The sequence below is a fragment of the Chiloscyllium punctatum genome, chromosome 38 (assembly GCF_047496795.1).
Source record: "Chiloscyllium punctatum isolate Juve2018m chromosome 38, sChiPun1.3, whole genome shotgun sequence".
NCBI lineage: Eukaryota > Metazoa > Chordata > Chondrichthyes > Orectolobiformes > Hemiscylliidae > Chiloscyllium > Chiloscyllium punctatum.
The window spans coordinates 41,593,558-41,610,656 of NC_092776.1; the positions used below are offsets into that span (position 1 = coordinate 41,593,558).

Below are 17,099 nucleotides of genomic sequence, written 5' to 3' on the forward strand. Positions count from 1 at the left end.
TCTGGCCTATCACCCTCACCTTAACCTCCTTCCACCTATCGCATTCCCAACGCCCCTCCCCCAAGTCCCTCCTCCCTACCTTTTATCTTCGCCTGCTTGGCACACCTTCCTCATTCCTGAAGAAGGGCTTATGCCTGAAACGTCGATTCTCCTGCTCCTTGGATGCTGCCTGACCTGCTGCGCTTTTCCAGCAACACATTTTTCAGCTCTGATCTCCAACATCTGCAGTCCTCACTTTCTCCTACACCAATTTTGTGACTATTTATAAATGTACATTATGTTCAAAAGATTAACATAGTATTACATACCAATCAAAGCATTGTTTGTGATACTTTGCAATTGCCAATAATTAAGATTTGGTTGACTCAAAATAAAAATCAAAGTGATTGAGCTCAAATAAAGTGAGTTTTGCTCATTCACTTAAAGCAATTTAGTGGCCGTGGATTTTATTCTAGATTAGAGTGGTGCTGGAAAAGCGCAGTAGGTCAAGCAGTATCTGAGGAGCAGGAACATCGACATTTCGGGCAAAAGCCCTTCATCAGGAATAGCCCAAAATGTCGATTTTCCTGCTCCTCAGATGCTGCTTGACTTGCTGTGCTTTTCCAGCACTACTCTAACCTAGACTCTGATTTTCAGCATCTGCAGTCCTCACTTTTGCCTCATGGATTTTATTCTACTTGGCCAGAGCATTCAGTCACTTTGGCACAATTATTTAAAATAGACTTTATTCAGCTGTGTTAAAGCAAATAACTACCATTTGTCAGGAGTTTTACACTGCAAATGTAAGAAGCAGTGGGAAAAATTTGGGAAAAATCTCAAATTGGCTGATAATTTTACTGTCCTGTTTTTATCAGCATCACATGCATTTCCTTTTAAGCATGAAATAAGAAGCTGTTTGATAAAAATTAAACACTATTTTAATGAGAGTAAGTTACCTTTAATATGGTTTATTAGGTTTTCTTGAAGAGTGACAGCCTATGCCTGATGGAAGGAGATAGCTTCAGGAGGCCAGCAATACCTTGTACTCGTATCTTGGCAATGCATGTCCAACAGATAGAAATAGGTGCATTTACGATGGCTAATGGCACTTACAAATGGCCAAAACTAAGGTGAGTTTGACAATCTTAACCCTATTATGTCATAAACATTTTCATAAATGCTAAGTTGCTCTTCCTCAGGGATGTAATTTTATCTTGTGCAAATAGCTATGTTTATGTCGTAAAGTGAATTACTGTTGCATTTTGCACGAAGCTGCTTTTCTTATCTTAATGTTTTAAATGTATAAATCCAGGAGTTCAACATCAAACCTATCCATTAAAAAAAATTGCTAACTGATCATTTGACTATACCAATTGTTTTAGACCAGAACAAACCCCCGTCAAAATTTTTAAGAAGGCATCTTAGACCCTATCTTTTTCTTCATTTCAAGATAACTGTAAGGCTTTGTGTTCTAGATGCAAATGATTTGGACAAACTATTCAACTTTAAACAAAACACAGTTTATTTTTACACAAAGTTAAAATACAGATAAAATAAAAAGAATTGGTTTATCTGTAATTCCATCTAAATGCTCAACAAAATAATATATATATATAAACTACTACTAATTAACTGTTCCATTATACTTACAGCCCATAAACACACCATTGGCAAAGGCAAATTCAGTAAAATAGATTGTCTCACATGCAATTCTAGCAGCAGGAAGAAAATCCCAGTTTTTAGAGAGGGATGAATAAGAATTGATACATCCAGCTTCAAGAGCTTAGCAATTGCAGAAAGCTAAAACTAAAAATCCGAGTTCAGTGAGGCTGCTTCTGTTGTTCCAACTTTAAAAAAAAACTCTAAGTCCTCACAAACTGTTTATTGGCTTTGAGCAAGCTGCCTGGCGCCTCTGTCTCAACCTTTCTTCCTAAGAAAAACTAGGACAAAGGACACCTCTTAAAGCCACAGAATCATAACATGATGCAAACTTACATTTTCAGGCTACCAAAACCCAGTATTGCATTCTTTTGCAGAGTATTCTTCCAAACTGGATGACTAAAGTAATTGAGGGTTTGGTTAAGAAAAAGAAGGAAGCATATGACAAATACATTAAATGACAAAAGGGTAACCAGGGAGAGAATAGGGCCCCTCAAAGATCACCAAGGTGGCCTTTGTGTGGAGCTGCAGGAGATGGGGGAGATAGTAAACAACTATTTTGCATCAGTATTTACTGTGGAAAAGGACATAGCAGATATAGAATGTAGGGAAATAGATGGTGACATCTTCAAAAATGTCCATATTACAGAGGAGGAAGTGCTGGATATCTTGAAATATATAAAAGTGGATAAATCCCCAGCACCTGATCAGGTGTACCCTAGAACTCTGTGGGAAGCTAGGGAAGTGATTGCTGGGCCTCTTACTTGGATTATCGATAGTCACAGGTGAGGTGCCAGAAGACTGGAGGTCGGCTAACGTGATGCCACTGTTAAAGAAAGGTGGTAGGATGAGCCAGGGAACTATAGAGCAGTGAGCCTGATGTCCGTGGTGGGCAAGTTGTTGGAGGGAATTCTAAGGGACAGGATGTACATGTATTTGGAAAGGCAAGGACTGATGAGAGGTAGTCAGCATGGCTTTGTGCATGGGAAATCATGTCTCACACCCTTGATTGAGTTTTTTGAGGAAGTAACAAAGAGAATTGATGAGAGCAGAGCTGTAGATGTAATCTATATGGACTTCAGTAAGGCATTCGACAGGGTTCCCCATGGGAGACTGGTGTGCAAGGTTAGATCTCACGGAATACAGGGAGAACTCACCATTTGGATACAGAACTGGCTCAAAGGTAGAAGACAGAGGGTGGTGGTGGAGGGTTGTTTTTCAGACTGGAGGCCTGTGACCAGTGGAGTGCCACAAGGATCAGTGCTGGGTCCACTGCTTTTCACCATTTATATAAATGATTTGAATGTGAGTATAAGAGGTATATTTAGTAAGTTTGCTGATGACACCAAAATTGGAGGTGTAGTGGTTAACAAAGAAGGTTACCTCCGATTACAACAGGATCTTGACCAGATGGGCCATTGGGCTGAGAAGTGGCAGATGGAGTTTAATTCATAAATGTGAGGTGCTGCATTTTGGGAAAGCAAATCTTAGCAGGACTTAAACGCTTAATGGTAAGGTCCTAGGGAGTGTTGCTGAACAAAGAGACCTTGGAGTGCAGGTTCATAGCTCTTTGAAAGTGGAGTCACAGGTAGATAGGATAGTTAAGAAGGTGATTGGTATGCTTTCTTTTATTGGTCAAAGTATTGAGTACAGGAGTTGGGAGGTCATGTTGCGGCTATACAGGACATTGGTTAGGCCACTGTTGGAATATTGCGTGCAATTCTGGTCTCCTTCCTATCGGAAAGATGTTGTGAAACTTGAAAGGTTTCAGAAAAGATTTACAAGGATTTTGCCAGGGTTGGAGGATTTGAGCTATATCAAGAGGTTGAATAGGCTGGAGCTGTTTTCCCTGGAGCATCGGAGGCTGAGGGGCGACCTTATAGAGGTTTGTAAAATCATGAGGGGCATGGATAGGATAAATAGGCAAAGTCTTTTCCCTGGGGTGGGGGAGTCCAGAACTAGAGAGCTTAAGTTTAGGGTAAGAGGGGAGAGATATAAAAGAGACCTGAGAGGCAACTTTTTCACTCAGAGGGTGGTACGTGTATGGAACGAGCTGCCAGAGGAAGTGGTGTAGGCTAGTACAATTGCAACATTTAAAATGCATCTGTATGGGTATATGAATAGGAAGGGTTTGGAGGGATATGGGCCAGGTGCTGGCAGGTGGTACTAGATTGGGTTGGGATATCTGGTCGGCATGGACGAGTTGGACTGAAGGATCTGTTTCTGTGCTGTACATCTCTATGACTCTAAGCTGTAGTGGCCAGTTAGTGAGAAGATGTACAGAGGTTTAGTGTAAGGTCAGCAGTTAATGTTCAATTCTTATTCCAGCTGAATCATAGAATCGTTGAACCACTGCAGTGTGGAAACAGTCCACACTAACCGATTCCCCTACCCTATTGCGCTGCATTTCCCCTGACTAATACACCTAACCTACACATCCCTGAACACTATGGGTAATTTAGCATGGTTAATTTACCTAATCCGCACATGTTTGGCTTGCGAGAGGAAACTGGAGCACTCAGAGGAGTGCCCACACGGACACAGGGAGAATGCTCAAACGCCACACAGACAGTCACTTGAGGCTGGAATTGAACCCATGTCCCTGGTGCTGTGAGGCAGCAGTTCTAACCACTAAGCCACCATACCACCCTATATAGCTGAGTTTGATTTCGCACCTGAGAATGAAAGGCAGTGGCTAACACACACTGGTTAAAAAAAAATGTCAAGGAAAATGGCATGGGATAGTTTTAGCAGGCGGTGACTTGAGGATCTGCCTTCAGGCAAAGAGGTAATGGAATGGAATTCTGCCAAGTTCTTCAAAGTTATAAGAACGTTCTTAGGGTTGCATTTCTGCTCAGAGACAGGGAACAGGAGTTGTACCTGTTTCCAAGACCTGAACCCACTCTTGAAGGCAACAGTCACTCATCTGGGATCCTCCCTATCCAATTATGGGTGGCTGGCAGCTCTGAAAGCTGAAGGGTTAATCAGAGTTCTTACAGAATTACACTGGGCAGCAATAAAAGGTCAGTAACTGAGACCATGCTACAATGTGTAGCAGGATTAAGCAGGAAGATTGGTGTTAGCTATCCATGCTAATAGTGTGAGGGGATGCATTACCCATAAAACAATACCACCGAGTGATAAAGAAGGCATTTAGTATTAAGTATAGGAGTTGGAACATCATGTTGATGTTGTACAGGACATTGGTTAGGCGACTTTTGGAGTATCGTGTACAGTTCTGCTTGTCCTGCTACAATATGAGATTGCCTTTTGACCAATTGTTTGAAAAAATTCCAACTAAAAGAAGACAAAAAGCAGCTGAGCCGCTGCTGAGGATGTAGTGGGGGAGAAGAATGCCTGTTCGGGCAGTCTTTGTCTGGACTCTCACCCAGAGTTAGGCAAAGAGAGCTTCTCAGCTCCAGGTACTTAAAATGCTCCTGTGGTGTCAGGAAACTAGAGGTATGCTGGGAAATTGTAGTTGCTTTCTTAACGGCCTGTGGCAAGGCATGTTTGGAGTTTAATCGGCTACCTGTCCTGTAAGGGAAGGCATGGTCTATTAGTGGCAAGTAGCTTTGCCAGGGCCCAAACCCAGCATGCTGGTAGGTGCCAGTATTTTCTGTCCCTCCACCACTCCATGCCCTTGGCTGGGCTTTCTTTTCAAAATTCTGGATTAGTGGTGCTGGAAGAGCACAGCAGTTCAGGCAACATCCGAGGAGTCCTCAGATGCTGCCTGAACTGTTATGCTCTTCCAGCACCACTAATCCAGAATATGGTTTCCAGCATCTGCAGTCATTGTTTTTACCTTTCTTTTCAAAATGCCAATATCCAATAATTACATGACCTTCCTTCATCCCACTTTACCTCCTTCTGCAATTTAGAGAGTCTAATACAGCTTGCAAATTGGTGAATCTAGTAAACCTGAACCTATGGCCAAAGGAGCAAATGAGCCTTATTGTCCTCATTCCTTTTAGCAGAAATTGTTATCATCTACTGTTACTTCACCCTGAGTTTTCAGTATTCAGATTGCGGTCTGTAATAATAATGGTTCTGCATTAGTTTCTGGTATGAATCGCGCTACTTTATTAAAAAACAAATTATCATGGATATTAATGCAGTGCTTACTTGTAAATTTCTGGATTTCTTTTAAGGAAAATAGCCAAAGTGATCAGTCAAATTCGTGCATTTCAAGAAAAGCAGTACATGTTCACCCCTGATCTGGAGCTACAGGCACATCTGAGGCACCAAATATCTCACTTCAGTGAAGTGGATGTCCATGTTCTTGCTGCAGAAAACAAAACTAATTTTTACCAGTTGCCAACTGAAGGGCACTCACGCAAGATACAAGATACACTTCGTAAGGTGAAAGCAACCTTCCAGTAATACGTTAAAACTACATACCTATTCTTCAAAATAAACTTCCACTCTTTTGTTTGGAAGACTAACTGACAGTGTCTTCCTGAATGTTCCAGCAATTTGTATAATTAGTAGAAAGTAAATTTATATTATTAAAAAAACACAAATATTGCTTTTACAAATTTCTTTTATGTTTCATAAGGGATTTGTAAGAACACATTATAGTACACTTTTATTATCCAGTAAAATTATATCTAATTACAAGCACCAGTACTTTAGAAACTAAATCAGTCTTTATATTTAATACAGAAAAGCAAGTTCCAAACAATTTAAATTTAGCACATAAATGCTTCCCTGATATTATTTTATTTTATAATTTAATCTTGCTCAGGAAATCTCTTAAATATATTCATCAGTGTAGGCACTGACCTTCATTCTATCAAGGTCATGTAGAGCATTAATTTTGGAAAGGACTGGTGTGCAAAGTGTCCTGTCTTTGTACTGTATATTCTATGTGAAGTCCATGCATGTATTCTTAATTTCTTTAATCGATCCTTTCTGTACTTTAAGTTCAAAAGTATCAATGGGAGTTTGTTTGGGTAGTGTATGAAATGAATGATAAGCTGTTAAAACATAACTGGAAATCCACAATTTTCTGGGTCATTTAAGGAAATTGTTGACAAATGTATATTAATTTGTTTGCCAAATGCAATGTTGGAATTTAATCAGGAAGGGAAATTATCTGTTTAAACTGTGTTTTATTTGGAGCCTACAGTTTCATTTTGCATGTCAGCTTATAATTTATTTACTACATGTGAGTATATATTGAACCTATTTTCTTTGATAATGTACAAATACTTGCTACAACAATTGACAATTACATCTTTTATTGCCTTTGCCACATGGAAAGTTTTCCTGTATTCTGAACTTCTCCCAGTTTGAAAGGCAACTCGCTGTAAGCTCTCAGGCAGTGCTATTAGACAACCTACTTCTGGGAATGGTTTGGATCCACCATGGATGCAATTACTGACAAAGTAATGAGAAGTGCACTAGATAGGCAGCAGGGTGTTTAAGGTGGAAATGGAATTTCAAATAATAATGGATGGATAAAAACCGAAAGAACGACAGATGCTGTAAATCAGAAACAAAAACAGAAGTTGCTGGAAAAGCTCAGCAGGTCTCAGAGCATCTGTGAAGAGAAATCAGAGTTAATATTCTGAGGAAGGGTCACCAGACCTGAAACGTTTACTTTGATTTCTCTTCACAGATGCTGCCAGACCTGCTGAGCTTTTCCAGTAACGGATGGATGGTGTGTTGATGGTTTGCTGTGAGATGGAGATTTGCCACCCACCATCTGTGAAATGTTCATCACAGTGACCTTGCCTGCACCTTTAGATATAAATAAAACATCACTTCAGTATTTCAAAATACTTGTGGTTCTCTTGCCATCATCAGCAAAATGTTCTCTCTCAACTCAGTGGTTCTACAGGGCAGGTCAGCTGGGAGATTGTTATGTGGGAATTGAAAATATAAAATCAACTTGTTATTTGGCATTCAATTCAGAATGTTGACTAAAAGCTTTAACTAATAAATGGTTTCACCTGGCTTCAGTATACATGAAATGTGCATTTTCCTTATATCATACTTCTCAAATATCTTCACATTTATTCTGTAACCAGTAAGAAAATAATTCACATTGGTATATAGTATCACAATAGTCTAGAAAAACCACAATAAAACATTCTTACATAATAGCTATAGTTACTTGGACTTAAGGCAGTATTTAAAATCTCCTACTTGAATAGTGAACTTAAAGTTTATTTCAAAGAAAATGGGTTTGATTCAGGTGGTGTAGACACACACAAGTCAGGAGTATGATGGAATACTCCTCCCTTCCCTGGATGATCCAATAACACTCAGGAAGCCTGACACCGCCCAGGACAAAGCAGCCCACTGGATTGGCACTACACCCACAAATGTTCACTCCCTGCACCATCAATAGCAGAAGTTTGCACCATCTACAAGATGCACTGCAGATCCTTACTAAGGCTGCTTAGTCAATACCTTCCAAATCCATGACCACTTTCAACTAGAAGGAAAAGCGCAGAAGCTACAAAGGAACAGCAACACCTACAAGTGCTCTCCCAAGCCATTCACCATCCTAACTTGGAAATATATCTCGGTAGCTTCATTGTCGCTGTAACAAAATAAAATCATAAGATTGAGGAGCAGAAGTAGGAAGTTCAGCCTCTCAAGTCTGCTTCAGTCAGATGACAGCTTACCTGATTGACCTCTACTCCACTTTTCTGCCTTTTCCCATAACCTTTGATTCCCTTATTGATTAACAATCTATCTATCTCAGCCTTGACTAAGTGACACAACTCTCTGCAGTAACGAATTCCACGATTCACTGAACCCTGAAAAAAGAAATTCCTCCTCCTCTCTGCTTTAAATGTGCAAGACCTTATTCTGAGATTTGAGCCTCTGGTCCTAGACTTTCCCACAAAGAGAAACAACGTTTCTGCACCAAACCTATCAAACTCCATAAAAATCTTGTATATTTCAACAAGGTTGCCTCTATAGGCCCAATCCTCTCAACATCTCCTCATAAGACAGTCCCTCCATTCCTGGTATCAGTCTACGTGACCTTCACTAGACTGTTTCCAATGTCAGGGTAAAAACAATAACTGCAGATGCTGGAAACCAAATTCTGAATTAGTGGTGCTGGAAGAGCACAGCAGTTCAGGCAGCATCCAACGAGCAGCGAAATCGACGTTTCGGGCAAAAGCCCTTCATCAGGAATGTTTCCAATGTCAGTATATCAGTATGTTAAAACTTTTCATAATATTCCAGCTGTGGTCTGATTATTGCCTTGTATAGTTTTACCCAATGAAATTGAATGCTGGATTTTTATAATCCCAAATCAATCTGACAGCTTTCTCCAGTCTTTCTCTGTTTAAATAATATTCAGCACCTCTGTTCTTTCTGCAAAAGACAAAACCTCACACTTTCCCACATCAGATAAAACCTGCCAAGTTTTTTGTCCATTCATTTAACCTGTCTGTATCCCTCTGCAGACTCTGACTCATCCTTAACACTTGTCTTCCCATTTATTTTTGTGCCTTTGCAGATTTATCAATAGCATATTCACTTTCCTCATCCAGGGCATTAGTATATATAGTTAATACTTGTGGCTCCAGTATTACTCCCTGTAGAATACCACTAGTTATAGGTTGCCATCCTGAAAATGGCCACTTATCCCAACTCCCTGTCTTCTATTAGTTAGCCAAACCTCAATCCATGCAAATACACTGCCTCCAACACCATAAGTTCTTCCCTCACCAAATAGCCTAATGTCTGGCACCTTATTAAATGCCTTCTGAAATTCCAAATATATTACATCCAGTTATCTATCTTGCTTGTTGCCTCTTCAATTCTGGTAAATTTGTTTGGATATGATTTCCCCCTTTATGCTGACTTTGCTTGAGCTCACCACCACCTTCTAAGGAACAACTAGGAATAGGTAATAAATGCTGGCCCAACCAATGTCACCCTCATCCCATGATTGAATAGAAAAAAAACTAATGAGAGTTCACACTTCTCCATAACTACACCAGTGTCAGAATAGCAAAGAATTGGATTGACTGTGGATTATTCTAACCCAGGTCAAAAACATGCAGGAATAAAGTTAATGTTCATCTAATGCAAGTTTAATGCTATCCAACAAGGTGAGTTGGAGGTGTTGGCTTGTGATTGGTTTCATAAGGCTTTCCACAATGCCAACTGAGACCCTCAAGTGTGTAATTAATTTCCACTTAATGATTCATCCAAGTATTTCTATATGAAACCAGTGGTTGCAGCGCATTGGTTACACAGAAAGTTATGGGGAAACCCTGTTGAGAAGCACTCAGAGTCTGATTGAAGGAACTAGCATCAGAATTGTCTCTTTCTTCTGACCTCCCTTCTCCCTCCTTCTTTGCTGACTCTCTTCTGCCAACCTCTATCTTGCCCTCACTGATAGAGTCACAGAATTATAGAGATGTACAGCATGGAAATAGATCCTATAGTCCAACTCATCCATGCCGATCAGATATCCTAACCTAATCTAGTCCCATTTGACAGCACTTGGCCCATTATCCCTCTAAACCCTTCACGTTCATATACCAATCCAAATGCCTTTTAAACGTTATAGTTGTACCAGCCTCCACCACTTCTTCTGGCAGCTCATTCCATACATGCACCACCCTCTGCATGAAAAAGTTGCCCTTTAGGTTCCTTTTAAATCTTTTCCATCTCACCTTAAACCTATGCCCTCTAGATTTGGACTCCCCCACCCCAGGGCAAAGACTTTGCCTATTTACCCTATTGATGCCCTTCATTATTTTAAAAACCTCTATAAATTCACCCTTCAGCCTCCGATGCTCCCTGGAAAACAGCCCCAGCCATTTAGCTCAAACCTTCCAATCCTGGCAACCTCCTTGTAAATCTTTTCTGAACCCTTTCCGCTGTGATCTGGGCCCCTTAGCAATTGTGTGTCTTTGGTGATTGCATTGCCACATTAGCCTCTGCTTGCTGGGTGACACTGATGGCAACGAAGAGCTGCCAGGCTCTGACTCGTTGACAGTTCTTGAGGGGCAGGTGGGATTTCCATCTTAATGAAGACCCACTGCTAGCCATCCACATTCCTGACCAGCACTTAATATATCCATATATTTTTTATTAATTTTGTTTTACTTGACAGGGTAGATGCCGAGAGGCTGTTACTCCTGCTGGGAGAATCTGTAACCAGAGGGCAACATTGCAGGTTGAGGGGCCACACATTTGGGATAGGAATGAGAAGATATCTCTGTACTTAGAGGTTTTGAGTTTTTGAAATTCTCTGACTCAGGGTCTGTGGATGTTCAATCATTGAGTATGTTGTAAGGATTTTTGGATTATAGAGAGCCACACAATATGGATTTTAGGCAGATGTGGTATTAGGCTGAATATCACCCATGGTCTTATTGTATGACGGAACAGGCTTGATGAGAGAGATTGCTTGCTGCTTATATTTCATGTTCTCTTTGGTGTGTAATATGAACTTGCCTGAGCTGGGCAGCAAATCAAAGCTAAGGTGAAGGGTCTCATTATACATGCTTGACTGAGAGCCTAGACTCCCATTAGTTTATACACCAGGAAAACCTTTACTTGATTGAAAAGTTCACAACCTTTTTTTTCTGTGATCTATTTATGTCACTAGTTCAATCATAACTTAAGGAAGATAAAGAGATGCCCGATATGTATAATTTATATTTTTGATATTCTATCAGTCTGTTTGATTGACACTTTTATGGAGAGGTAATAATAGCAGTTGTTTTGAAAGAAACTTACTGTTTTTCAGCAGTTTTTTTTTAAAAGGAAGGTGATCAACCAGAACAGACACAACAGTTGAGGCAGACCAGGATGGTGTGGCTCTTAAGAGAGTGTTTCAAGCCAGATTGTAAACATGAGGAATTGTGATGTTTATGAGATGTGATGACGTACCATGTCATTAACATGTAGGGAGAATGAGTGGGACCTGTCTTGATCTTGCTACTTGATGTGCATTGTATGGTATTCAATGATACAATGGTACAATCCATATAAGCCAAATGTTGATTTTAGGGATTTAGAATACAATTATAATTGTTGATTGTATTACCATTCTCACATTGTCAAATTTATTATTGTTTGTTGAAACCAAGAAATCTTGCGGTATTATTCTCTTAATAAGTCCCCGAGATTTCATGCTCTTATTTTTCAGTTAGATGAAGTAACTGGGCCCCAGCTAGATTGTAACAAATTGGTGATCTGGTCTGGGATTATAACAGATGAAATGCCAACTCACATCTAAGCAGACCTAACCCCTCACTTCCATGCTTGCTGACAAATTTGCATTCCAAAAGGAAAGATTCCATCCCTGTGGGCCATTGGTTGAAAATTCCCAGCAATGAAAAGACCTTTGAGAAAAATTGCTGGGAAAAGGATATCACGGTGCACCAATTGTTTCTTTGCAGCAAGCGAGAGCAAAGAAAGGATAAGCATTAGTAGATCGAGAAACAAATTTCAAATTAAATATTTAAAAAACACATGTAAATCAAACAATAAATATATGCATGAACATAAAGCTTCATACGTTGTGTCACTGATTTTTCACTGGTGGTTGGACTTGTTGCAGATACTTATTTGGTACATTGTCATGGAAAATGGGATCTAGAGCCATTAGGCTAAGTCAGAAGGTCCTGTAGTGGCAGTTTTGTCTTGGAGTAATGAAGCTCATGAATTCAAACTGCACTTCCAAGACTTGGCCACATAATCTTGGTTGATACTCCAGGAGATGAACTGCCAGAAATGCCAACTTGTAGGAGATCTCAAACAGAGGTCCTGGTTGTCCACTCAGGTGGACAAAATGATTTCCATGATATCATTTGAAAACTAGCAGGTTAGCACACAAATGCCCAGGCTAACATTCTTCCTTTAAAAGATCTCTGCTAAACAGTTTAGGTCATTAATCTTGTTGCTGTTGTGACATCAATATGTGTGCAAATTGGCTGCCATGTTTCCTATATTACAAATGATTACCCTTCAAAACTAATTCATTGGCATTAAAAAGTTATGGAATGACCCAAAATCATACATGACATGATATCATTGCAAGGCTTCCTTTCAAAGTTGCTCATTTGCACTTTAAGTTGTGAATAAGGAGAGACCATTCTAATACCCCTAAAAGGTACAAATATGTAAAGTGAAGTGAAGTGATGTTATGATGGCCCTCATTTGTTGAAGATCAAATTGTGGCTGATGCTATCAAAAGTGGGCATTCAGTTTTGAAACATTGCTTTTGAAATGCTAACCTGCTTAAAGAGAGCCTGTATTGGTAGTAGTTGAAAGGCATTTGTGCTAACAAATAGTACTTTGGCAGAAACTGTTGAAGACAACCAGGAAATTCTTGGTTAAAAATCACACAACACTGGTTTATAGTCCAACAAGTTTATTTGGAAGCACTAGCTTTCGGAGTGCTGCTCCTTCATCAGGTGGTTGTGGAGCTTATACTCCTGGTATTTTGTGATTTTTTTAATGTTGTACACTCCAGTCTAACACCGGCATCTCCAAATCAGGAAATTCGTGGATTGCACCTTACACTGAGCAGAATGGAATTCCCATATTATTACAAAATGCTACTTAGAATGTAAAATAGAGACATGTTTGGATGTCAGCGAAGTAATTCAAGAAGAAGGAGACCCACATATCATAACCCATTTGCATGACAACATTGGTCCACAAAACTTTGCTGCACCTCACAATGGAGCAAAGCTTTTAGAGGATTAAGTTCAAGAGACAGGTTGTACAGATCTGTGTAGAAAGTGAGGACTGCAGATGCCAGAGATGAGAGTTGAGAGTGTGGTACTGGAAAAGCACAGGAGGTCAGGCAGCATCCGAGGAACAGGAGGATCAATGTTTTAGGGATAAGCCCTTCATCAGGAATTCTCCTGCTCTGTACAGATCTGTGAAACTATAAACCATACTCCAGGGCAGACACAACACTTCTACTGGCAAGCATGATGACCAATGCCTTGAAAGTTCTTTGGCTATGGGTCTCTTCACAGATCCCATGGGATAAGGGTAATATCAATTAGCAGTGTATTCATACATTTAGGTGACTGAAGCCTTATTTGAAGGAACAAATGCTCATGGGAATCAGAAACTCAAACCTTAGAGTTGCTTCAAATGACTATAATCCCCAAAATGCCTTCTAGACTTTCTTTCCCCTGCCAAAAAATGTCCCTTGTAGGATTTGCACAAAATTACACAAATGGGATCATCTGGACTAGAGGTTGTAAGTTATTCCAAGCTACTATGGATGGCTCAGGATATCTTTATTTAATGGCATCCATCAAAGTCCTATTATTTGCTGATATGTGGCTGGCTCTTGGATGATTTGGTTCATGGTCATTCTGCAGTAATTAATGGGGCATATGTGTGCACCAGGCCTATCACAGAACACATGCTGAAGTAGCTTCCCTGATGCCTTAGTAAAAATACAAAATACTGGAAACATTCAGGTCAGGTCAGATAACATCTGTGGCAAGAAACAGACAAGTTAATGTTTCAGAACTGGATGAGATCACAGGATTTAAAATTGGAAAAGAACCAAGTGCAAAGAAGCTAGATGCATGCACCTAAGCAGATTGAGCTCCATTCATGCAGAATATCCAACTTGCGCTCAGCAGAAGGACTGGGAAGAAAATTATTCTTAATTAGTCTTATTGGGGTTAGACAGCAAAGTTGATTTGAAGCCAAAATCAGATCAGGTCTGATTGTGTCAAATGCTACAGCTGGCTCAAGGGACTGAATGGCTGACTCCTGTAATATATTTCCTATTTCTAGGACTTTCTGCAGAAATGAGTAACTGTGTGATATATGAGAAATTAGTGTTCTGTGACCACATAGATCATCAGTTCCTGTCTGTAACAACTAGCCTTGTTACTTTTTCAAAATTAAGAAACTAATGCAGGTTTAAAGTGAATTTCAGAATTGAATTCAAACAGCAAACCAGTTTCACAGAATATTGATGAATATATTATGTTTTGTCAAAAAATGCAACATCATAAAGAATTATGAGTGGTAACACTGGCTCTTACAGCAGTCTAATTACATGTGTGATAATATAGCATGAAGCCATTTTAACCAGCAACTCTGAGCTGATTTAGCTGATCTCATGTGGAGTAAATATTGGAGCTTCAATCCACCACCCATTCCCCCATCACCACCAAAACCCCAGATCTTTGGCTGGCTCTTCAGTAACCCCTCAAAACACTAACTCTAGACATTGTGCAAAGAAAAATTGAACTCAACTGCATTGTCTTGTGTATTTGAATTGACTGCTACTATGCGCTGTTTCGCTTATACACGATGAAAAGTGACACACTTACAGAAAACATTTTCAAGTCTATGATCCATATATAAGCAACAAGAGTCAATCACACCAGAAGATTGAGAAAAAAAAATTAACTGACAACAAAATTACAATTATTCATTTTTCCATAACTTTTATTTGACCTAACATGGAAGATATTTTTTGTTTTCATATTCATTTACTATTGTTTCAGTCCTCATTGCAAGAATGATGCGAGTAGTAATCATATTATTGATACTACCATTATGACATCAGTAAATGTGTTTTGAAGTCTTTTTATTGTAACTATAATAATTGATCAGTACTCAACGCATTTGTGATTTTTATACTCTGGGTTACCCAACAGAAAACTTCAAAGTTAGGGGCATTTTTTTTCTAATCAGTGGGAATGGAACAGGAAAGTGATTTAAAAGGAGTGGTTCCATTTACCTTCACAGGTTTTCATGGTAGGTAGAAAACTCCTGCTGGACTTCAATTGAATACTTAATGTTATGGGAAAATTGAAATCCGGTAGTATACTTCAGAGCCCAATGGAATTTTAACTGTCTATAAGCGAGACACCTGCCACAGTTGCTATTCCAGGTAAACCAGACAAGAAGCCAGAAAGGCCTAGTGAAGCAAGTAACCTGAAGAAATGCTCTTCCAAGTGCCAAAGGAAAAGTCCAAGACTCTTGCATCATGGGTTCCCTCTCCTAGCAACCAACAATCGCAAAGTTCTCTGTGCACCAGTCATTTCCATTCTGAGTTTGTTGTGATTAACCTTCTTCAGATGCTGATGGACTGTCTCTGACCTGACTAATTTTAGTCCCTGTCTGCTAGCTAGCTAATACTTTCCAGAAGTAGACTGGCTAGATTTAATTGAGGGGTGGAAATAAAAATCTTCTCAGCTTCCAACATACTCGTGTGATAGATTGTTATCTACTTGTAGGAGAAAGTGAGGACTGCAGATGCTGGAGATCAGAGCTGAAAATGTGTTGCTGGAAAAGCGCAGCAGGTCAGGCAGCATCCAAGGAGCAGGAGAATCGACGTTTCGGGCATGAGCCCTTCTTCGCTTTTCCAGCAACACATTTTCAGCTGTTATCTACTTGTCACCAGGAACTAAAATTCATCCTTTCTTAGTCTCCAGCTTTGTACAGTACTTGAGCTTAGAAACAAGGGTAATACCAAGTGGTTCTCTACAATGATAATATATCCCTTTGGGATCACCAGTCACACTTTGTATTTGAATTATGTACTTAAGATGCATGGCAAAAATGTACTTTATCAAAATCAAATAAATTCAAATGGCCACTGTATACTGAGTAGTTGTTACATTTGGAAATGCATAAGAAATAAAATGTATTATTTTTTGTATTGTATTAACAATAAAGTGTATTGTCAAAACAATATATTTGAAATTATGCAGATACCTCAGAAGCTCTAGTAAAAAATATACCTAATAGGCTATGACTCGACATTAAAGAATGACACTGCCAGGTTTTACATAAATCCTTAAATAAACAAATGACAGAAAATAAAATACTGTGCAAACAACAGCTTGAACTGAAGATAATATGGACTGGCTATTTCAAAATTGAAACTGAAATAAAAGAAAAAAGTTGTGAAGGCAGTGTTATTCAGCAAATGAACTTTGTTGTTGACATGTTTACTAGTGTGTCTATTATTATTGTCTGACATTACCAGGGATTGATGGCACCTCTCAGGCAGACAACATTGGCAATATGATGGGATTTTGGTTTTCATGAAGGGTTCCTTGATATAGGGAGTCATAGGACAGGGGGCCTGTCAGCCAGGAGCAATTTGAATTGACATTTTGAGCATAAGCCTTTCATGGTGGGGTGGATGGTGAGGACTGGGGGTATCTATCCTGTGTTTGGCACACCACCCATGCCCTCCATCTCCTCCATGACTTTCATTTCTCCAGCCCCCAAGGTCTCATCTTCACAATGTATCCGTCCATCCGCCATGATGAAGACCTCCAAGCCCTCCATTCTTTCTTCTGACCCAACCAGTGCCCTTCCACTGACAATCTCACTCTATTAGCTAAATTGGTCCTCACCCTCAACAATTACTCCTTAGAATCCTCCCACTTCTGCCAGACCAAAGGTGTATCCCTGGGCAACCGCATGGACCTGCGTCTCCATTGGTACGTAGAACAGTGCATCTTCCGGCA

General features: G+C 39.7%; 1 protein-coding gene across 2 annotated transcripts in view; it reads left to right on the top strand.

The window, feature by feature from the left end:
- kndc1 (kinase non-catalytic C-lobe domain containing 1) overlaps positions 1-16,209 on the top strand; it is a 216,175-nt gene extending 199,966 nt beyond the window's left edge. Inside the window, exons 30-31 of one of the 2 annotated variants that reach the window (XM_072557681.1) lie at positions 955-1,109; positions 15,509-16,209. In XM_072557681.1, the coding sequence (XP_072413782.1) occupies positions 955-1,109; positions 15,509-15,512 (159 nt within the window). In that variant the 3' untranslated portion in view covers positions 15,513-16,209. Of the gene's footprint in view, positions 1-954; positions 1,110-5,786; positions 7,597-15,508 lie in introns of those variants that run through there. The other variant, XM_072557680.1, reaches the window with a different exon arrangement.
- The last annotated feature ends 890 nt before the right edge of the window (positions 16,210-17,099 follow it).